Below are 23414 nucleotides of genomic sequence, written 5' to 3' on the forward strand. Positions count from 1 at the left end.
ACATACCTCGATATCACTACATTTTTTCTCGGTGCTCATGCATCTTAACATCGAAATTCGCTTGTTTCCATCTTGTTTGGACGGTCGCCGGTTTCTAACCTTTCTCGGATTTATGGCGGCCTCGCGACGCACTGGCCACCAGAGTACTCGACATCCTAAGTATTCACGTTCAAGTGTCCTCAGGGTTTGAGACAAGTGCGTTACGTTCACGATTATGCGATATTTCGCGACGAGAAAGTACAACGAGAACTCTGCCATTTCTGTTGGACATCGGTGTCGCAACATGTACGCTGGAACGCAGATATGAAGTGTGCTGCACTGACGATAGCTAGCGAACGTGAATTTAGAGTCGCGTACGTCGAGTTTCACTTGTACCGCGCCGGCCGGATTGCCGATGACCGATTTCCCCCCGTTCTCTCCATTCCCTGCCTCCGCCACACAATTACGTACGCTAGCCGCAGAAACCGCCATATCTGCTCTTCGGTGTAGTACTCACGTCTCGGTTCGCGCTCGAGCACATCTTCCTCGGGAGTCGCTTCAGTCGTTTGTCGTCTTGTCGTTGGAAGAAAGACTGCTATTTGATATTTGCTAACTCTCGCGAGTTCTTACTTGGATTTTCAACGAATTTACAAGCAGTGACATTCAGGTTTGGACCGAATTAGGCAAAAATGTGTTATTTTCGGGATTGCGCGATATTTCGTCACGCAAAATTATCGAGAAAATCAGTCTTCAATAGTTTCCGTGATTAGTGTTCGTGTGTAGTTTGCGTTCTTCAACAGCTCACGTTTGAGTGACGGCTTGCGCCTGTGCACTGCTCGCGCTTGCGCGCAACGCGCGGATCGTCTGAGGAGTCGCCACATGTCGAGCTGCTCACCATATTGTCGTTCGAACCACTGCTTCGCCACTCGTCTCTTACCAAACGTCGCAGTTTCTCGCTTGGGTTTTCGGCAAATATACGGCGCAGTGACTCCCGGAAAGCTCGACATTCGTCAGTATTCACGTTCAAGTATGTGTAGAATTGGGGGAGACATGTGCCACGTTCGGGATCGCACGATATTCCGCGTCGGAGTTTTCGAGAAAATATTCATCGGCTCGCGCTCGCGTTGCGACGTGGTTCACGCTCGCGCACGACTTTCATGGAGGTCGCTTCGGTCGCTTGCCAGCTTGTTAAAAACCTGAAGCAGTGATCCATTACCCGCTGCTCGCCTACTGTTGCAGCATCTCGTTTGGATTTTCGACGGATGTACGACGCAGTGACCACCGGGAAGTTCGTCATTCGTGAGTATTCACGTTTAAGTATGTGTGGAATTGGGGGAGAAATGTGCCACGTTCGGGATCGCACGATATTCCGCGTCGGAATTTTCAAGAAAATATCCATTGGCTCGCGCTCGCGTTGAAGCGTAGTTCGCACTCGCGCACGACTTCCTGGGAGGTCGCCTCGGTCATTTGCCATCTTCAAATTAGTTCTCCGCTATCTAGTGCTCTTCAATCGTTACGCTTCTTGTTTGGATTTTTAGACAGATACACGTTGCAGTGACTATCAGAGAGCTCGAAATTCGTGAGTATTCACGTTCAAGTATGCGTAGAATTGGGGAAGAGATGTGCCACGTTTGGAATCGCGCGATATTTTGTGACGGAAAATTACCGAAGAAATCGTCGTTATTATTATTCATCGCGTCGCGACTGGCGCTCGAGAGCAGCTTCCTGGAGCTCCCCCCTTATCACCTTGGTTATTCACCATTTTGTCGTTCGAACAAAGAGTTCCGTTATCCGTTGCTCGTCGACCGTCGCGGTTTCTAGCTCGAATTTTTGATGGACTTACGGTACGATTGCAATCGAAAACCCACGTTCAAAGACGCTATGTGCGAGATAAGTACGTCACGTTCGGAATTGCGCGAAACTTTGCCACAGAAACGTGCCGAGAAAGTCACTGCCAGTCGCTTTTCCGGAATTATTTGCAGTTATTAAGCGGACTTTAATTAACAAATTTCTGCGACGTCGAATTCTCGGATAGAATATTAATTATTTTTTTTTTTTCTTGCAGCGTTCCTTCGGGAAAGTGATGAACACGCTGCATTTACTATTGCGTACAGTTCGTCGTGATCCGGCAAGTTGGACGTTGCATACGGGAGTGGAAATAATTGCGCGAGAGATTTACACCGGAAACACGATTTCGCAATCGACATCACGTCAGTTACGTGCTCGGGCTTGTGCAATGTGCGAAGGAACTTGAACAGAGGATATTTGTTTTGTGAAAAGATCGAGGACTTGTGGATCGAGAACTTGAGGACGCGTGACCGCAGTCTTGGCAGCGAACAAATTCCAATTCCTGATGTCGTTGGATGCTGCAGTGTATCCGGTTACAGCTGCGAATGGTGAGTGCTAGATATTAAGTTTCGTTCTTTTCAGTTGCACTTTCTGACACTTCCTGTGCTTGAAATGGAAACAGAAGAAAAAACTATACTCAAACTGCGTTTTCGCATTCTTTGAAAGAAAATTTAAGTAAGAGACAGAACCAGAAGGTGCAACTTAAAAGAATGAATAAAAAGAATTGTAGTTTCTTCGTTGTATTACTGCATTTTATTCGTTTGAATAAAAAAAACTTCCCCACTAACGATTATCGATTTTACAACAAATAAAACTTATATTTCAGCGACTGAAATATATGTATACTAAAATAATATAAAGTCCATAAAAATTTACTTACTTTATTTGTGATTAAAATTAAATTGATTAAAATAAATTAATATTTGGAGGACAATCTAACGAAGTAAAATATAGAGCGCGGTAGTTTTCAATTTTTTATTCAGTTTACAAAGTAGATAATTATTTAAATAATTTGCATATAATTTTTAAAATTATCACAAGTGTTTGTGTGTTGCAAATAAATTTCTTTTTATCAAAGTTTTTTTTTACGAGAATATTTTTATAACATTCAAAATTCGTTGATTTTTATCTTAAATGTGAACGTTATAATTTAATAATTTCTCCATCGCGATACTCATAATCCCTTAAATATACATACGGATAAAACAGTAATACACAGTAATACTTTATAAATATACTGTAGAGATGATATCAACATTGCAACAGAAATAGCTATACGTAATTTGTAATCAGGATCATTTAATTTAGATTACAGAAAATAAGCAAATGTTGAAAAAAGAATATGAAATTAATTAATATATTATTTTATACAAGTCTTTGATTGAAAAAAAAAATGAGAAATAATCTATTTATTTTTATAAAAATTATTTTTATGATTTTAATATTACGTGTATGCAAAGTTTGAAATTCAAAAAATTGCAGCCTGCATTTGTTCGCGTTAATATACGAATATAAATATATTACGCATTCTCAAACGTTTAGGTTATTTTCATAGAGAACGCGGATTTTCACGGATCACAGTTGTGAGTTATTGCAAAAATATATGCGAGCGTGTTCTCGCCTGATGTTTTTGATCGAAGCTTTTTCGCGCTTTTATTTATTTCTATATAATACACATATATTTACTATATATCTTAATGCCACATAGCATGATAACATTCTTTTACGTTATCGGCATTTTACGTAGGTTCGCCGGAAATGTATATTTTTACTAGAAAATTGAAAGCATAATTTACACGGATTAACAGATTACGAGCTGGAATAATTTGAAAATACTAATTATTCTCGTAAATCGTACGAATATGATGCATAAGTAGCGGTATATAATGGGAAAATCACGTAGTTGAGAATTTTGCGCGTTTCCATATTTTATTTTGCAACTATTTCTCGTGTCTTTTTTTTTATCAGACACGCGCAGTCTCGCTCTCCTTCTCTCTCTCTCTCTCGCCAGTTTAGATATTAGATATACCAAAAAAGATAGCGACAAATAAAGTGTCACTTTTTTCATCATCTTGTTTCGTCAATATTTCAAGCGCTCTAGTTGTACGAGAAAGTGCACCCGAGGGTACACATAATTCCCTGGTCCATCGGGTAGCTCTCGTCTCTTAAAATCGACACTGGGATTGAAGGCTTGTCGCGAGGCGGAAGTGCGTCAATATTTTCCGTGCACTCGTGAGCGGATCGATTCATGCGGTACCGTGAAAAATTCAAAGCGCGAACACGCGTACTCACGTAATTTAATCATGCGTTTGCGATTGGCAGACAGAACGCGACGTGTGCGCGTTTGATAGGAACGGTGTGTGTCGCTTTATTGAATTCAGACCTTGCTACCCGAGCAACGTTACGAGGTCGCATTATTCCTTCGACGGAAATTATCGTATTCACGAAACTAAATTAATGTAGTGCATTTCTTTCGGGCTACAGCTCGGCGTACACGCCGGGAGAGTATAATAATCTCGCGCATTGTCGTTTCGTACGTTGCTTTCATTAATTGTAGAACGCAGTTTGCCGGTAGCGAATCTCGAGTGCTCAAACTTCTCCTCTCGCTATTTGTTTAATTGGTTTTTCTATCGCGCAAACAAATAAACGAAGTGTCGCTAAGACTCTTAATTGGCGTATTGATTTTTGCCGGCAGGGCGATTCAATTGAATCTTTCGGATTGAGTCTTCCGAATGCGCAGAACAGATTCGTCATACGAACAAAATTCATTATTTTTTTTTTTTTTGCGTAAATATTTTGTCACTTATTATCTATATGTATATTATGTATTATTAAAGAAAACTCTAGTACGGCATAGTTTTCAAATCAAAAAGCTTTAGCGGTTGGTAGTAAAATCTGATCAAATTAATCCATCACTCCGAGACGAGGCAGAAACACCGTTTATAAATTAACGACTTTTATTGCCGTAAGTGATCTGCCGTGTAATTTAGAACGCTTTTAATTCGCAGTTGATTAATTCATCGCGGCTACCACGGAATAAGACTGTTGATCGTTTAAAATGCTTTTCATGATCATTTCGCAAGCGCGATCACTTTATTACATCTGTCGTTCACGCGAGCAAATGCTCTTAATTTGTAAGTTTTTCGATAATTTAAAGGAAAGATGGATTATTTTGATTCATTAGATTCGTTTCAATTATCTTTCAACTTATGTAACCTTGCTCTGAAATTGAAATATCAATATCATTCAGTCGACTCGGATATATCTTCCCTCTCTTATCTTTTTACGGAAATACTTCAAGTAATACGTAAAAATAATACGTGGAAATTTATTACAGTTACCGTACCTTATAAATAATTGTTGCGTTCATCAGATAAACGTTCTTTAGAAGCGTGCGATTGCAAGGCTGATTTTATAAATATCTATCTCTTCACCGATATATGAAATTACTTTTAAACTCGATAAGATACCGCGATCTTCAAAACAAAACAAGATCGATTTATTGAGCTATTACTTTACTTATATCAAAGTTTCATTCGGAAAAATTTTGACAAATTTCTTTTTCAATTCCCGATTGGGTCAAGTTAACTGTGTCATGGAATCGAGTATAGCAGCCGTTTGTCAAAGATAAAAAAGCTGCGCGTTGTAACGTATCAAATAAAATTATTTGATGAAACAAAGAGGGAACATTTTATAATAAATAAACGGCGATTTTATTAAAGTAACCGTTGATTAAAAGTTCTAGTACTTCCGTTGCGTAATATTCTTGCGGCATTAAAAATTTTTCCGTAGACTGTTCGTCTATTTTTTTCAAAGTAGATGATAATGTCGGCAATTACATCAAAGCCGACCTTACTTAGAAAATAATTAATGGCACAAGAAGCCGGATGTTACGCGGGTGCATTTCTCCATACCGCTATTGATATTCCGAACAATGACATAATCGCACGACCTATCCCGTCTACACCCAGAATAGGTCAGATGAGCAAACGACTCCGCCAAATCGCTGTTGTTTCCCGTAAGCTGCTTAGAGCTATTATTCATCGCATTTGCAATTGTCACGGTTACACTAACGTAGACAAAAACGATTCTGCTTTTTATATCGAGCCTTCCACCTTGGCCGTAATTATTTCGGCTAAGTATATTGTCTCTAAAAACGCGAGAGCGCATAAAGATGCAGAAACGTCTTTTTGACTGTAATCATTTTAGTGATCGTTATATGTATTTAAATGTCGGATACCGCGACGCAACTTTATTACGTGCTGAAAGATAAACATGGTTGTTCAAGATGTTCTTTCTTGGATTATCGCCGGCATAAAACGAAAGTCGGTCTTCATATTTATTCATAAAGTGCTTATGGTAATTACTATACAACTTTGCTTCATAAACTACGGGCACGCAAATCCGAGATATCTGAATTTCAGAACTATAAAATTGTTTTTCTGCCTCAGAGAGTTATATTAATTTTATTATATGTATCAAAACGACGGTTTCTTTATTTAAATGTCCACTATTTTTTTTTTTTTTCTCGCATAAGTAAATCGACTTCGTGTACGTTAATCAAAAATAATGATGCTATATAAGTAATCGTAAGCAGAAACTAAAAAATTAAATAAAGATTAGATGGGCAAGTTAGATGGATAAGAACAATATATATCTTATCGTGACATAATCGAATGTCATCGCGGTAATTAACATAGCTAGGTAATTACCGTGGTTAGATCGAATGTGATCAAATAGTTATTTCAACGTGATTAGAAATAGAACTTGTTTCATTAAAACTTTCGATAACGCACATTCAGCCACGTGAAACAAATTTGTGCAAAATTGAGAATTGCGTTTAACTTAGCGCGTGACAAAACCATAGCAACGAGCATGAAAGGGTCAATTTTTCTGTATCGCTGAGTCAGTCCGCGTGAGGAAACAAAAGTAATCGGCGTCTTCGGTTAAAATTGATTAAGAGGATAATTGTTATTAAATAAGAATATTTAATAGCCGTGTTAAACAGTTGCATGGGTTCGTATACCTTGAATCCGCGTTTTCAGACCAACACTAAAACGCTAACTCGATCTGTTCTCGCAAGCGAAATACTAAATACAAAAATACTCACCGCGCAACGAGGCATCCGTGGAAAAGAGTCACCAATCTCTACGTGCGCGTCTCGCCTTATATTCGATTGATTTTTCCGCTTGTCTTGTCCACTTCGCACCGTAACGCTGACGAAAGACGTTGACTTGCCCAATTCACGCGAACTCGTCGGGATTTTCGCGACTAATTTACGTAATGACTTGTCGACTGTCAGGCGACGTTTCTTTACTCGTGACGAAAACACCAACCGGCTCGCGGAAGCTTACCGTACCGTGTGCGATTCGTCATGAAATACGTCGAGCTGAATGTGCCGCCCGCGCCGATGATACACCTGCTTATATCAGGACGATAAGCAACCATCTTTCTATAACACGCGGATGATAGAAATTTAATTGTCTCTTGTGGCGCTTTAATTTCGCGCGATTATTCATGTGCCAATCTTTTGCTTTGCATCGGAGGTAGGACGTATCACTTTGAAATAGGCATTTCAAGTAATCCGAAAGTGCCGTGCGGCTCCGAAAATTCGTCGAGCTCTTTGAATTTCTTTACATTTTTTTCTTCTTTTCTTTATCTATATATTTAAATGTTAAATGCTATCCTTTAGGATTATCTATACTAGATCTCCTGATAAAAATAATAACGGCTACATTAGTAAGGTTTGCAAGCAGCACGTGAGTGTCTCGTTCGAAAGTTGCTGGACATCTCTCCCTTCCCCCCGGTAATTTTATGAATGCGTGATGTAACTGGACACTTGTCGCTGCACATTGCGTCACGTAAATATCAATATTTTTTTTATATCAGCTCTTTGAACTGATATCTATCAAACGATACAGATGCTATCACCTATTTTTTCCCGGTTGAGATTTTTCGTAACATTACCGCACCGGTTAGCACAAAACAACCCTGAGTGTTACGTCGACAGGCTTTAGAGCGCGTGTCAAGAGCTTTCCGATTGACTGTCGCGTTTGAATTTATTTCTGCATTCGCGGTGTGTTTGAAAGAGAGTCGAATTATCCGAAGATGCATATCCGCACGTCCGACATCGGGCGCCGTTTCAACGCGACTGCCTTCCTGAGATATACGTCTCTATATTGTCGGATCTTACGCATGTCCGTCCGATTTCCGATTCCCTCCACCCCTTCTGTCTATACTTCTATCTCTCTTTCTCTCGCGTGCACCCTCGTCGCTAACGTTCCGAGCTTTCCTCGTTGCACCCGCATTCGCGTTTTGTGCGCCTGTCGGCTCGCGTAACTCCCCACCAACTGTTGCTTTCGAAGGTATATAAAGTGGCCAGAAGCCAGCCACAAACTGTATTTTACCCCAACTCTCATGAATCGTGAAATAAGAGGGGGCGAAAAGGAAAATGTGGAGAATTGGAAAAGAAATTGATTTGAATAATAAATATATTTTAAAACATATTTGTCCAGATATCACATATTTTATTTGCTTGCTTTTCAACAATATTACAATGTCGAATCTCTTTACATATATTGGTGATTGAGAAGTATTATAATTTCTATCGTAAAAAAATGTCTGTATTTTTTTTTCCTCCAATTCTTAACATCGATGAATAATTGTGCTGTGTTTAGAAAACTTATTTAGAAGTTTCTGAATTTTAAAATATTTTTGCATAATACAATTGCAACTTTTCTCGCCGAGGCTCGCCGAGATTGAAATTCAATAAGGCAAAGGAATCCGCGTAACTTTATAAACGTGATTGATAGATTACGATCGATATGATGCATTTTATGGTACGTTCGTATTTCAATTCTTAAACAAATACACCATTCATGAAACTTATTTTAAACTTATATTTTAATATAAGTTGTTTACAACGAATAATGCCAAGCAGAATATTTAACCCGTGATTTTATCATCAGTTTTCTATTTTTCTATGAAAAAAGCGGACGAGATGCTTGTCCAAACGCTTTTGTTTCAAGGTGAACCACTACCGCGCTGTAAAAATCAATTACTAACGATAAAGCGATTCCGCGTCTTCGTAAATATCAAGTTCATATAATGGGAGACGCTTATTTTATACCTTGAGGTATATATTCCACGGTGAAATGAGAACAAACGCTAAAGAAACAATGCTGAGCCAACGAGAGCTTTGCACTTTCATTAAACGGTATCATAAACAGGAGTAATTAACAAGCTTAGCCCGTATGAAAGATCAACGACAAACGTTGGGTAACGTTCCGAGTTTGCGGTGCAATCCTCGTGAATGTGGCAGGTCGTTCGCGTCATATATTTGTGAAACTTTGTGTAACGTTACCTGAACGGAATTTCGCGTATTGTTTCCGAAAATTTGCTACCTGTTTCCACGCATTCAACGGTCTGCTTTGCCTACCTACGCATTCGATTCAACTGATCAACGATACGCGGAATATATCCGGTAGCTTCCCACGCCGCCTATTTTCACGCGACTTTTCACGTATTATCAGCGAGTCGAATTGTAATCGACCGATCTTGCGAGATTATTGAATTTTATCATGCCCAATAAAATTCTACGGAATGAAAACATCTCAATAAGTCGTATGGGAAAAAGAAGTCCCATATTCTCGAACCGGTACGCAATAACGTCTCTCTGTCGTATGCCAATAACGCGGAGAATTTTAGTTTGTGAAAACTCGTACGTGTACAAGGCTTTAATTTCTGCACGGCCGTGTTTATTAATTCAAATGTGTCAATAATATAAATTTTTATAGATTAAATTAGAATAAAAGCAGCATAATATTATTTTGATCAACTTATTTCGGAAATCTCGTATATTTATTGCGAAATAAAGGTTCATCGATTTTTGCTAATATGTTCTTTAGTATCAATTTGGTACCAAATGAAAAAGATTTGATTTGAGAAAAGTATTCCTTTATCAGGTACTTAGCAGGATTTAATGGACGAGTTCACGCACGTGCGTGATCATAGACTGATGATAATATCACATATACGAATAGAGAGATTCATAGTATCAGCGGTAACGATAGCACTCTAATTTAATCCCGTAGAAACATATTCATTTATCAATAGCTATTACTTTCAGCAGTATTTCGTTAAAATGTAGATTAGAGATTGCAGATTAGAACGTTTTTCGATAATCTTTTATCGGTTATTGTACATTTAAGCTTTTTCTAAATGTTATACCGAATAAATATATGCCGTTACATTGTTATTTATTCTATAAAAAAAGAAATTGACTTGAAAAATTTTCTGAACTTTTCGTAAATCCCTGTAATTTATTTGATATATAAAATAATTTAAGAGAATTTGGATTTTAAACGCGATATTTTGAAAATCGGTTGATTCACGGATGATTAAAGACGATCGTTGGTCTTCGTGCTTTAGTTAAACAAACGATAGAAGATAGCCCGCGATAAGCTCTTATCGATAACCGATGAGTATCTTGATAGGAAGAGCGTAGGGATGAAATCTTTACCCTCACTGATGATCACGTATTCGTAACACGATAGTTATTAACCCTCTGGTAAGGAATTGAGACTTTCGTCGATACAAATGCCAAGCTAGTCGTTTGCATAAACTATACGTTCGTATGAAATTTTCATTCATTCACAGTCAACCCACAAATAAATTGATTTTGCAATTTAATAGATATTATTTCCGTGTAAAATATATATGCATGTAAATTTAGTAGCGAATATATATATGTATAAATACATATACGCATATATTGAAATGTTTAGAGATGATTAAAGTACATCATTTTAGCTAACGTAAACCGAAATTGACGATGACTTGAATAATTTATAATGATAACGAAAATGTGATTTCCAAAATTGAGAATCTTTTTTTTTTAATCCGTTTAAAAGCAGCACATGATCGACACAAGTGATGGAGGATGATTGATTATACTATACGACCGTACCGTTAAAATGAATACTGCGAGGGTATTCTTAAGAATATTCGTGTAATCTTGCAAAAATCTGTATCAAATAGATTTTATTTGACAGATAAATTTATGATTGCATTTTATCATACAGTTCTCAACAACATCAATAACAAACGAGATATAATTTAAATATTGAATTATTCAAAGAGTTATTTGTTCGGACTTTTCGTTCAACGATAATCTAACAATAATCCAACGCAAATCGTTATGAATTTTTTGCTGAATGAAAGTGAGTAACGGAAACATAAACCTATTTAATAAATTCGTTTTTACGTAGAAAGAATTAATTGTAAAATTGTTGTCGCGTTAAAGCTTTACGAACGTGATACGTGCATAAAACTGATCTCACAAATATTTAATAAATTTTACGTTTGTCATAAATGGCGATGATTTTAATCAGTGAATGATGCGGTTTCGTATACAGTATTTACATTATTACTATAATTATTTTATAACAATTAACAAAATATCAACATTAATTTCTGCTATCATACAGGAGCTGTTCTCTAATTGTAATCTTACAACGTTAAATTAATTAAGCATGTAAACATCTAATAGACTTTTTAAAAATCAATTTTAACTTTCTTTTTGGTTTTCAAAGTAGCTGTGATATTAATTTTTAATAGCGTAACGAAAATTAATGCATGGTATATGGCACACGCTGTAAAAGTTTGAGTGCCTTACTCTATATAATAGTTAAGAAAAAGAAAATAAAATCGTTGAGTTATTTTGCCGATAGTTTTCTCATCGCTGTAAAATCATTTCTCACGGTTTTCGCGTCGTTGATCATCAATCTAGGTGGATGAATGCTGGCGCGTCCATTTCGCGATATTAAAGATTTTGACGCCATCGGCATTCAAGGTCGTAATATTTTCGCTCGCGTTTATCAACGGATTAGAGATGCGCCGGGATTCATCGAGCGATTCGATGAATTAAACATATCGCCTCTTTCACTGATGCACTTGCGACGGGTGATGAGACACCTTACGGTATCTTCGCACGGAATTACGTCGGATTTCCAAACAGATGTTAACGAGATGAGTTGCCGTATAGTTGAAACATGTTAATAGCACACTTACGAACTACAGCGTAGACTAATTCCTTTACAAGTAATATAACGCATATCCGATATTTTAATTTTTAATGTATATATTTGAGCGAATTAATTAGAGCGAGCTTTTTGAAAGTAATTAATTTAACGTGTAGCTGTAGAGAAAGGAAAAAAAAAAAGTAACGAATGAAAGGAAACTTCGCGCACCATTTCTTATAAAACAATTTATCTCCGGCAAGACAATAGGTAATCGAAGATTTGCATGAACATCAGGCAAGGCAGTCAAAGACCTTCGAGTGGTCATCGCGTATTAGGTAATACAAAGCTGACTTCAAAAATTGTTCTAACTTGTCGCATTTTTATTATTGCCGCGAGTTCCATTATTCGTTCCACCACAGCGTGGTGTATTGTACTTTGGCTGCAATCGATTCCATGCACCTTGAATGAAGACATTCAGGCATTGTCACACGCATTAAGCTCGTGATACTGCGCTCGTAATTGCGCGGCCCGATAAACTCGGCGGATGCATTTCAGTTCGCGTCTTCGCAGTTCCTCAGGGTATTAGCAAGTGCGTGATATCTCCGAACTCGTATTCCCCCAGGAGAACGTGAAACAGATCTCTCATAGTCAAATGATGAATTGTCTCGTTTACATGACTCGCTACATAGTCCTGAATTGGAGGCAGAATGTCCGGTTTAATGATGTCCAGCGCTTCGGGCGTTAAATCCTCGAAGACCTGCAAAACAGATAGATCGATTTTGTAAAATACACGTCGCGTTTAATACGAACGAAATTCACCATGCGGTAATTACATTTTGCACAAAATTTAACTTGAAATTTAAGTGTCATGCACAGTTACGTCACAGTCGGAATTATTATATATATATTTTTTTTTTTTCTGTTTGGAGTTAATATCAAACGTAAATTCTTTAACATTTTTCGTCCGCGCATACCAGCGATCTGTGATTCATTGGAATCATTCGGCGGTAATCAATTGACGACACGTGTTCAAATCGACAGTTGCGCAGTCGAGTTTGCGTTGCTGCGTGGTGAAACACGAACGAATTGAGCGAGCGATTAATATTCGTCAAGCGACATGGAATTTCGGTTTCAATGGCCGGATAAACGCGACCTCGCCCCACTGGTGTTTGCGTGCATCGCGAATAAAATCGAATATTGAAACGGTCGTAAAAATTCTTTTATGATAAGTATTAAAGTTACCAGAGATTAAAGGGAATTGATCGTAAAATGAGCTGAGCGGTTGAGATTTGTTAGTATGAACAGGTCCTAATGATTGCTATGCGAAAATTGTACAATCATCTTTACGATGAACAAACATTGTGTAAGGTATCGTTAAGCTTACGTAACGTGCGAACGTTAAATTTAAAAGAAATGATAATTTTTATTCTTTAGTTAAAAGATGCCTTAATCGGTTTTCTAAATAGAAAGACGGTGGTGAAGAACAATATACGTTTAGTCTCACCTTGCTCATAATTTGCCCGATCTCCTCGCCGCCCATAAAGTTTTCTAGGTGTATCTTAATGGCACGCAGCGTGAAGTCGAGGTCAAATCTCTTCATGTACATTCCTCTGGCGTAGCCTAGTACGGTGTTGACGTAAACACGGAAGTCGCGTACGGTCGTTTGGAAAGAACCTGCGCCGCGAAGCGGGTATGTATCTCCAAGTATCCCGGAAATGTTGTAATGGCCTGACGCATAAATCTCGGGAATGGAGATATTGATGGTGATCGTAGGGCCGATTAGCGACAACTTGGCTCGGTCGATCAGGAAAGTCGATAGGTTCCTCATCTCCAGATTTTCGATAATTAAAGATACCCTGGAAAACAGATTTACGATGACACGAGTCTTGTTTGCGAAAGCGTTAACAAAATGTTGATTGCAGCAATTATACAGTCTTTTCCGCGTTTAAAGCACGGAAATAAATGAGTTTTGGGTGGGAAATACTTTCTGAAAAGTATCATTTTTTTTTTTATAGTAAAATAATATTATAATATACGTACGTGTCACGAGAGATCAATTATCAAAATTGTTTGTACGAGACTTCCTTGTTTATCAAGTTTTTCGTAATCTCTGAAAACCGGTATCGACGTGTGTTTGCCTATCAACTTACTTTCCGATTTCTGGATTATCAGTGTCGATGTCGATTTCGTCGAGCGTGAACGGTTCCAACGGAGGAATACCCAGCTCCGGAATACCATTGCGCATTCTGGTGCGGAATTTCTCTAGAAATCTTTTCAGCTTAAACTCGAGGCCCCTCGACGCCGCGTTGTCAACTGTCGGGTTCGATAATTAGTAACGCATTATTGAACGTAAATAATTATGAGCACGTCAGAGTGGACATACGCGCGACACTTACTATATCCGGTCGTCACCCTGGTAGCGTTGAGCAATAAATTCCTCGGCTTCTCCACCGCACTGGTTACTGCAATCAGAAGACGAGAGGGTTTCTCTTTATTTGCATTCCCGTTCATCTTATTTATCTTATTGTGCTTGCTTGTTACTGCCGTTGCTTAGATATCTGCTTTTTCAATGCCGCGGTAATCGAATTTCCTGCGGGTTGTTGCGTCATTTCCGTTTTATTATTTATACATATAACAAAAATTTATTTCCTGGGAAATAACAAGTTTTATATATGTATTTTATCCTGGCATTTGTGAAAAAAAAAATGATAACTTTTGATGTATAAAAATTATTTATTTGAGAGCAAGTAAAAGTTTGCATTTTAAGATTGATCAGCGTTACGATAAAACAAATATAAACTTAATTTCGAAATTGTTATCAAGAGAGTTAAAAGAAATTGAACTGGGAAATATTCTATTAAAACGTACAGGTTACTCAACGTGGCATGATCGAAAGTAGAAGCGCGGAAATAGGTTCGTATAATAACATCGTTAATTAATCATTATGATGATTCCTTAACATAATCTTTTCGATCTTTGACGTTCACCATTTGCATTTAAATAGAGTATCGCGGGGTAGGTTGCGAACTTGTAATTTACTTCACGAATTCATTGAAACATTTATTATGTTATTGCCTGTTTTTAGCGCCCTACGCTTCAATACATAGGTAGATAAGGTCTCGTCAATTAATTTGAATTACGTTTTTATTTTTTAAGTCTCACAATTGACAATTCTCGCGTCGCATTTGTTTTCCGTTGAGGACAGGATGCTCGTTAATAATCCCAAGTGCTTGCATAAATTTTCGTTAGCAATTTTTCAAACCTGATGGAAAATCACTAATTGTCTTTACTATAATTGTACAAACTTGAATTATATAAAACGTTTGTTGTTCCAATTGTCCGTAAGATAATCTCCCTGAGCTTTTCTCGTTAACGAGTCTGTCAAAGTTAATAACTGACGCACGTAACGTACAATTTGATCGTGATTTGAGAGTACCGTAAACGAAGCAACTCTACGCCGGTTGCTCGAAAAAGGTACTAAGAAACGATTTAGGTCACGAGCTTCGGTAATGCAATTACAAGCGTATCGCTTGTAATAAAGAGGAGTCTCTTTTCAATCAAAAGCACTCCGCCACGTTGTGTTATTACAGATCGAATCACTGCGTTACTGTACTTCTCCGGTAGACGTCTACGTATTTGCATCTCTGAGCTTGACGACTCCATGCGCGTTTGGGAGGTTTACGTTAAACGCGAATTACGTTCTTCAACGCTTTGCGGAATTAGTTGCTTTAAACGTGGTTTCGTTTACATTGCAATTTCTCGAAATTCAAATTATTGATGTTATAAGTTTTACAAGGTAATAAGTAACATAAAGATAATTTTCTCTTAATTACTTTAATAAAAAAAAAATTTTTATATATATTTTTTTTATTTGTACTTCAACTTAAAAAAAAATTAATTAAATTTAGATAAATTTATTTATTAAATGCAAAAAATAATTGATTTATTCTATGTAACAGAAGACTCAAATGTGAGCATTGTTTTTCCTATAAACAGCTATATGCATAACAAGCATTTGCAAATTTTGATGAGCTGTCTTTTTTTATTTTTTTTTAAATATTTTTTCTTTTTTTTGAAAGCTACGCTAAAGCCATACTAAGCGTAAAGAGAGATGCATAAGCCTTTGAATAAACATTGCAATTTATGCGAACACATACTGTAGTCCGCGGCAGTGTCCGTAACGCGATGCAATAGTTGCTTTTGCCGTTGCACGACTCCCGTTACTGTAACAAATGATCACAAGTCAACGAGGCATTCTACCAAGACAGGCCAATTTATCAACGGGTAAAATCATAATTGAAGCTTTATGCAGTAATTACCGCTAATTCGTGAGTTGTTAATAATGATTTTCACTACATTTAACAGCTTTATGCACTATAAATTATTACGTTTTTAAAATAATATATAAATAAAGAAAAATACTTTTACATTACTTATTTAATACTCGTGGCATAATTGTCGTGGACAATAATTAAAAAGAAAAAATTCGAATTTTTAATATTTAATTTTTTCTGCATTGAAAAATAATTTCCATTCTATCACATGAACGGTTTTACTTTGATATTAATGCCTATCACGCAACATAGAGGATATTCGTGAATCTCGTGCATGTTGCATTTGGCAATCAACCCTCAAGGCGCCTTAATTCGCACGCGTTAATTAAACCGTTTGTCGGCGAAACCGTTGATTGCGGATACGAAGATCGACCGTCATGAATCCGTGAATCGACCTTCTGGTAGAGATGTATCCGGTGGTTTTGATATGGTAATTAAATGATTAATGGAATTTCAAGCGAGGGTTTTGTTTTGCCGTAACAACAAAGGAACTTTAGCGTGGGAATAGGCTCTCTGATTGGGAATCGCATGTTAAATGCATGTATCCCGCGGTACGGGTATTATAATTAAATGATTAATCGAATTTTCAGTAGGGATTTTGTTATCCTGTAACAACAAAAGAGCTTTAGTAGCTGCAGTTGAAAGCGGCGCGTTACTTGAAAAGGAATTGATAAAAAAGGGGTTATCGAATGAAGTGATTGCGCTCTTACTGGATTCGTCCGGATTCCGATGGAACGTAAAAAATTTTAACGGCTTTATGCGGTTTAACAGTTACAATCGATTTGATTTGTCGCGCTCAGGCACGCTTTGATCGACGTATTATGCTGGTGTGCATCCAGCATTAGTCATGTAAAGCTCGCGGGGATTTCATTTTCTTTTTTAGTTTCGATTTCCAACGCGCTTATACTGCGGTCGCAGTGAGTGTTGTTGATAACAAAACATTTGAATTGACGTCAAACATTTAATGATATCTAATTTGTAACTCGAACAAATTAGAATGAAAACATATATGTATTTCTGTCATTGTGAATTTAACGCGATGATATGCAAAATAATTATCTATTAGGATAGATGTGACTAATGCTGACGTTAACGAATATAAGAACATCGTTCGATCTTATACGTTGTAAAAATTCCACGCATTATCATATTCTTATTTCTTATGCATGTGAAACGTTCTGCATAACGAATCTGAATCATTGTTACTTCCGCGAACAGTCATACTTGTGTTTATTTTTTTTTTTTTTTGTACGTGAGCAGTTCGTGACAAAACAGTTTTTTGTTAAATGTCTTTCTTTATAAATTTAATCGGAATTAAATTCGTTTTTATCAACATAATAATCAGCTGTTCTTTGAAATACTTTTTAGTTTTAATTTAATGTCACGAAGTCTTCTCAGTTAGTTAAGCTTCCAACGTTTAAGCACGTTTACGATGATAATTTTATATTAATAAGTAATGTATCTTAATTCTAACGATTGTGACGATTTACTGATAGCATTTGAAGACTTCTGATAATAACTACAACGCGACAGTCTGAATAAATAAATAGAGAAACAGAAAAAGAGAGAGATAGAAAGAAAAAAAAAGAGAAAAGAGTTTATCTACATTTGAACTATGACTATTTTCTAATTACATAATACCGTCATCTCGGGTGTTTATTTTAACATTGTGCAGTTATCACGATTGTCTTTATCATATCGTTCCATCTCGAAACGCTTGTTCGATACAATTTACATTATTGCAAAAACGCGTCGGTACGAAGCATTTATCATTTCACATGAAACGTGCGCATGAATTATTATCTAAGAGGTCAATCGAATTGGAATAATATATAGCCGCAATCTATTTTGCATCCGATTAAAAATTTAGGTCACTGCGCGTTACAATAAATTTCGCATTAATATATGTAAACTGCTTATGCAAATTAATTGCGACTTAACCGTGATATTTAGGTAACCCCCGCTGACTTACGCGATCCCGATTCAGATGTTGTTTAAGTAGACCAAGTAGAGCGATGATACAAAGATTAGCTTCGTATCTTACTTCCATCAATCACACACTTTCAACCGCTGCTTCGCGAGGAAAGGCCTTTCCAGAGCTCTCTAATATCGTTATCTAACATCTGCCTACTTAAACTTTCCATCCATCGCCTCATCCTTAATTGATACCGTTGTATCGCCGTATTTGCGTTTTCACTTTCATTGGACGGTTCGGCGATAGCCTCTGTATTCAGGTATCGTCATTTATTACGACATCAAAATTTAAACTGCCAATCGATTTAATTGTCTAATATAATTGTCTAATTATAATTTAAATTATGAGACGTAATGCTTGAATTTTTAAGTTAGGAAAACTCAATTTTGAATTAATTAGTTTTCGATTGTTCGACATAATTAAATGAGCCGAGTCGACACCGCTACGACAACAATTACGAAACCGTCAAAGCAACTTCTCTCATCATGAAAGTAAATAGGTAGTATTACATCTTGCGTCGGGTCGTCAATTTAAGTTGCGCGGCAACATAAAATAAACATCGTCGTATACGTATCCACTATTCTCGTACGATACCGCACGATATATAATTATGTACGTTAATTAGCACCATTTCGTTGAGATTATTATAAACGTTCGCTAATAAAGTATTTCTAAATACATCGAGTATTCTATAATTAAATGAAAGCTAGCGATGTCGAGTAAACTGACGTCGTCAGATCGACTTACGGAAATTGGTTGCGGTATTGGCGACGTTACCGATTCCGCCGAGTAAGCTCGAGGGCAAGGGCTCGGCCGGCGATGCGTGCACCATCGCCACCCCAAGGATGAGAGCGATGCGCATCACTCGGCTCGTTCCGCGGCACTTTATCGTTCGCATGTGACAGTTTCGTAGATAGGATCCGTTTCACAGTAAAAACACGTAAAAGGCAGGCCGATCGACCCGCTCCTGTGGAAGCAGGAAGGCTGACTGACAAGATGAAAAAGCGTGGTTGCGCCGGTAGCGTTTGCTGGTGCACAAATCACCGCTCCGGCTTACACACGCGTGCCCTCGCGTATGTAGAAGTGCGAGCGTGTCCAGCGAAAGTGAACGCCTCGTGCACGCACGTTCGTATGACGGTCCACACGCTCGGCTTCTCGCGTTCGCAACGAACTCTGATGATCGTTCGAAGCGGGTCCTCGTTGGACAATCGCGCGGTGGCTTTCAGAATTTTTTCGACTAATTTCGCAAGAGTACCCGCAGAGCTCTCTCATTGTATTTCATTTACGAGAAAACGCGACGTTAGTTAAATATCACGGTTTCGTAGCGTAATTTACGCAGCGTTTGGCGAACGAGAGCGCGGTTTTACGGTCAATTTGGTAAATTTTTGTCTAATTGATGAGTGTGATTCATTGATGAAAGATGGATATCGATAATTTCTTAGGCGACCGCGGTCGTTGGTTTATCAGTATTAATTAATATTTATGAAGGACCGCACATGGTTTATTTACGAATCAATTTGGCCTTATCGATTAGGTGGTAAACGCATAAAAACATGATTGACTGGCGCAACTTTCGGCCTCGGTATTGTTACAAAATTAACAATCGGTTTTGCCGAGAGACAGAATGAAAAAGAGATGAGTGTTTAACTGGGGCTATATCTGACCGATACTGGTGAAATCAGCTTCGTATCACATAGACGATTACCGTCGAACGTATGCTTATTCAGACAAAGTGCTTTCCTGCTCTCGTAAGTGCATGGATATGCTTCCACGCGATGCGAATTATCCTGCGACATACGTGAATGGGAATCTATTATTAGTGCGTTCACGTATTACGGATTCCAAGGATCACGCAAATCCGATTCGAGTCACGTACGTAGCTGTGCAGAGTGAGTTCCTCAGTATCACGTAATTGTTTATAAAAATCAGCAACGAAATCTTTATGACTTTTTACTTGGATTAATTTACTGAACTTTTTACTGTGCAATTTGACATTTATTGCGATGGGCGATATTCTTCACGCTCTTTCGTATTATAACTCGGCGAACTTGATCGTGTAGATCGTCGGACGACCGTGTTATCGTTCACATCGCTAGTTTCAAGCCGGCAGGAAATTCAAGCGTTGCAGGCTTATCTTTTAATGTGGCATGTCGAGAAATACCGTCGAAAAATGCGATTGTTCTACGTTAACAATTATTAATCAGTTCACGCGATTAGGGATTGCGATTTTTAAAGGCGATGGTCGTTTGTCGAAACCGGCGTTCCGTGCGAATTGTCGTTTTCAAGTCTCGAAATAGAAACGGCATGGAAAGTACGAATTATTATTTTATTTGCGATCGCCATCTTTTTTAACTTGCAAATACGTTTTGCATCACGCGAAATCCAGTTTTTTTTTCTTTTTCAGCGATTTAGATTGCCTGTAATTTATCCAGTATTTTTGAAATCGAGAACGCGCGGAGGTATAACCAAATTGAACGAGCGAAATGAAAGAAGGCGTATTGGCCGTTCGTTAATGATATCCCATGTATTTCGGGGCGTTTACAAACGCAAAATATATTGCAATATTGAATTTCGGGCACGCATTTTCGGATACTATTAATTGGCCATTAACTCGACTTTATTTATCATTCAGTATCATATTGAAATTATCGATGGTATTTCCGCGTGTATCGTCGATTTGTTAAAATACTCTGTTGATTAAGATTCGGTCGATGCACAGATATGCAAGCTGCTACTAATTTGAAACGGCTGGCAATTTTGAGTAATTATAACTGCCTCGTATTACATAATTTTTTCTCATTATAAAAATGAAAAAAACTTATCGAGCCAATCGTCGGGACACATTACTAACAAATATCGCACGTTAATTGCGGACACTCTGCACAACTTATCTAGCGAAAGTGAAGGTCTGCACGGATATTCTTACGTGCTGTTACAATCCAACGCGCGGATCGTAATCTATGTATCATGCAAAATAGCTCAAATTAAAACGGTAATAATTGGCTGTATTGAAATACGAGCGTTTTAGCTGTTATTATCGAGTTAACACACGGCTAGAAATGCACGCGTAACAATAAAAATACTTTAAACGGTAGTAGGAAAAGATATAAAATCTATGAATACATTGCCGTTATACCGATTTCAAGTTTTTGATAATTATGCTGCTGATATTTTGCAATTGACCTTGCACTTGCACGAATACTGACATTTCGTTGCACTTCTACCGTGAAAGAAAAAGAAAAACGTTTGCGCGAGGGAATCGTCGTCACGCCGCGAGCCTAAACAATAAATTATATTTTCACTTTTTTTTTTTTTTTTTTTTAAACCCGGTATTGAATAATGTTTTTGTTCCCTGCTTCCGCGTGTGCTATTACGGCGTGTAACTGGATTAACGAGCTGTAGCGAGTTTTAATTCGCTTCTCTATGAATGCGGACGATTGTCACTCCGGGCTTTTCATTTCTTCTCACGAAAACGTGTCAGAATAACAAGTGTGACATAACCATGTGCAACACGCGTGCTTCAGGCGGAAACAATGCAACAATTTCATTTTCTACACTCGCTAAAATTACTCCCGATGGTATAAAGAAAACATTTATTTGATATTTAATTCAAGCACCCAATTATTTTAATTTTATTTTACAATTAGCGATCGGTAAATCGCGATAGCCTTTTGTTAAACTTCTCTTTGAATTGATTATAAATTGATGTCAGTTGCACATTTTGCGACTGCGAATGAGTAAAGCATAGAGATATTGCAGTATTAAAGTTTTATTTGATTGCTTATAATTATGACGTTTTGAACAATTGGTTGATCAACAATGTAAAAGTAAAAGTTTTAAAAAATATTTGAGAATTTTTTATATTTGAGTTCGATAGTCGTTTCACTCGCTAGATCTTCGATAAACCAGGTCATACGTACACGGAAGTAGAAGCGACTCCGATGGTGCGATACAAGATGCGGCGCAAGGTAAATTGCCACAATAGACGTCACGGAGATGTCGGAAAAAAGGGAACAAATGGGCGCAAAAATACTTTACTCGTTAGGTGACTTTACGTGCACGAGACGCTTACGTGATGCGCATTACTATCGTCAGATAGGTACAGTGATCCAAGTGGGTCTCCACCGCGAATGAACGTTCCCACAGCGTTTTAGGAAAAACAGTCTCAAAATTATTATCTTGGGACAGAACGCTATATTTTAAATCATTAATTTTATATCAAATATTTAATAGATGCTGTATTTCTCGCAAAGAAATAATATTCGATTTTTATTTTAAGTTTGTATCGTTGAAACAAAAATATGCGTTTATCATTTAGATCGTTCGAAGCCGTTGCTCGATATAAGAACGAGCTGGCGAAATCGTAAGAAAACGAATCGGCGTTTAACGTCCTGCTGGCTGTACTGTGGTAGGTTTTGGATAGATCCATGGGTTCGGCGCATAGGGTGGCCTTTGGGGTATCGGATAGATCGTAATAGCTCCGGATGCAATTGGGTCAGGAGTCGGTATTGCGTGCGCGAACGTAGCGAGGGCTATTAAAGCTGCCACAGCGATAATAATGATTTTTCTCAGTGAGATCTGAAAGTAGAAATGCATCGATTGAAATACATAATTTTTAACGGCGACCCGAAGCTTTACTTGTTTGTAAAAATTTCAATACTTGACACGCAAGTTTAATTTACATCACCTACATTCTTTTAAACTTTTATTAATACTATATAGCTATTACAAAGCGCTCTCTTTGAGCGCGTCGTAGAAAACTAATTTACATTTAATAATTTTTAGCAATAAACTTAGAAAGTTAATTTATATCTCTACATTCGAACCTATACGTAACATCTTTTTTTTTCATAATTACGCTTTTATCGCCATGTGTGAGCTTTTCGAGAATTTATCTAATCAATTCTTGTTCTGTGTTCTATTTAGATCGAAATCCAGAGAAGCCAACGAACCTCGCCACCGTTGTAATTAATACACGAACTGCAGCAGTTGATCGACCGTTTTCTCGCGAGTGTCGTTCTGCAATCGGTCGCATTTTGACATGCGCGATTTAGAAATTAGACTGACGTATATTTTCGCGCGTATGAAATTAAGTGATAATAACTCTCGCGTTGTAAATTCACCCGGTCGCAGTTTTCGCGAGTGTAGTGCCCAGAAGGATTATTCCCACATCCTGAGAGGAGGAGGAGGCTCAGGAAGAGCATCGTGTCTCGGTGGAGCAGCTCCGAGGTAAGCATCAGTTTTATTTTAATAAAA

At 37.7% G+C, this 23414-nt stretch overlaps 2 protein-coding genes and 1 long non-coding RNA gene across 7 annotated transcripts in view; 1 reads left to right on the forward strand and 2 right to left on the reverse strand.

Annotated features, from left to right (window-relative positions):
- LOC139105164 (secretin receptor) overlaps positions 1 to 7978 on the reverse strand; it is a 31621-nt gene extending 23643 nt beyond the window's left edge. For 2 of the 4 annotated variants that reach the window (XM_070661114.1, XM_070661112.1), the window contains exon 1: positions 7 to 2002. The gene's annotated coding sequence lies outside the window, so the exon portion shown is untranslated. Of the gene's footprint in view, positions 1 to 6; positions 2013 to 6937 lie in introns of those variants that run through there. The other 2 variants (XM_070661113.1, XM_070661115.1) reach the window with 2 other exon arrangements.
- On the forward strand, positions 1188 to 23175 carry LOC139105190 (uncharacterized). Its single transcript, XR_011546139.1, has 3 exons — positions 1188 to 1278; positions 2045 to 2375; positions 23085 to 23175. It is a non-coding gene; the product is annotated as an uncharacterized lncRNA (long non-coding RNA).
- On the reverse strand, positions 10853 to 19129 carry LOC139105180 (uncharacterized). 2 transcript variants are annotated; one of them, XM_070661145.1, is made up of 6 exons: positions 18906 to 19129; positions 16007 to 16072; positions 14246 to 14311; positions 14000 to 14162; positions 13354 to 13705; positions 10853 to 12606 (listed from the first exon to the last, which is right to left on the reverse strand). In XM_070661145.1, the coding sequence occupies exons 1-6, from the start codon at positions 19054 to 19056 to the stop codon at positions 12424 to 12426; spliced, it is 981 nt and encodes a 326-aa protein (XP_070517246.1). In that variant the 5' UTR covers positions 19057 to 19129; the 3' UTR covers positions 10853 to 12423. The 2 variants fall into 2 exon arrangements, with proteins under 2 accessions (XP_070517246.1, XP_070517245.1); XM_070661144.1 differs by lacking the exon at positions 16007 to 16072 and having other exon boundaries at positions 18906 to 19125.
- Positions 23176 to 23414: the final 239 nt, after the last annotated feature.

The sequence above is a fragment of the Cardiocondyla obscurior genome, linkage group LG08 (assembly GCF_019399895.1).
Source record: "Cardiocondyla obscurior isolate alpha-2009 linkage group LG08, Cobs3.1, whole genome shotgun sequence".
NCBI lineage: Eukaryota > Metazoa > Arthropoda > Insecta > Hymenoptera > Formicidae > Cardiocondyla > Cardiocondyla obscurior.

What these genes read in the sequence shown, in the direction of transcription:
- LOC139105180 (XM_070661145.1), bottom strand. Translation starts at nt 19,056, where the DNA reads ATGCGAACGATAAAGTGCCGCGGAACGAGCCGAGTGATGCGCATCGCT. An exon ending in GGACACTGCCGCGGACTACA is followed by an intron (nt 14,312 to 16,006) that starts GTATGTGTTCGC and finishes TTCTGATTGCAG; the next exon opens with TAACCAGTGCGGTGGAGAAG. An exon ending in GATAATCCAGAAATCGGAAA is followed by an intron (nt 13,706 to 13,999) that starts GTAAGTTGATAG and finishes TCTGTTTTCCAG; the next exon opens with GGTATCTTTAATTATCGAAA.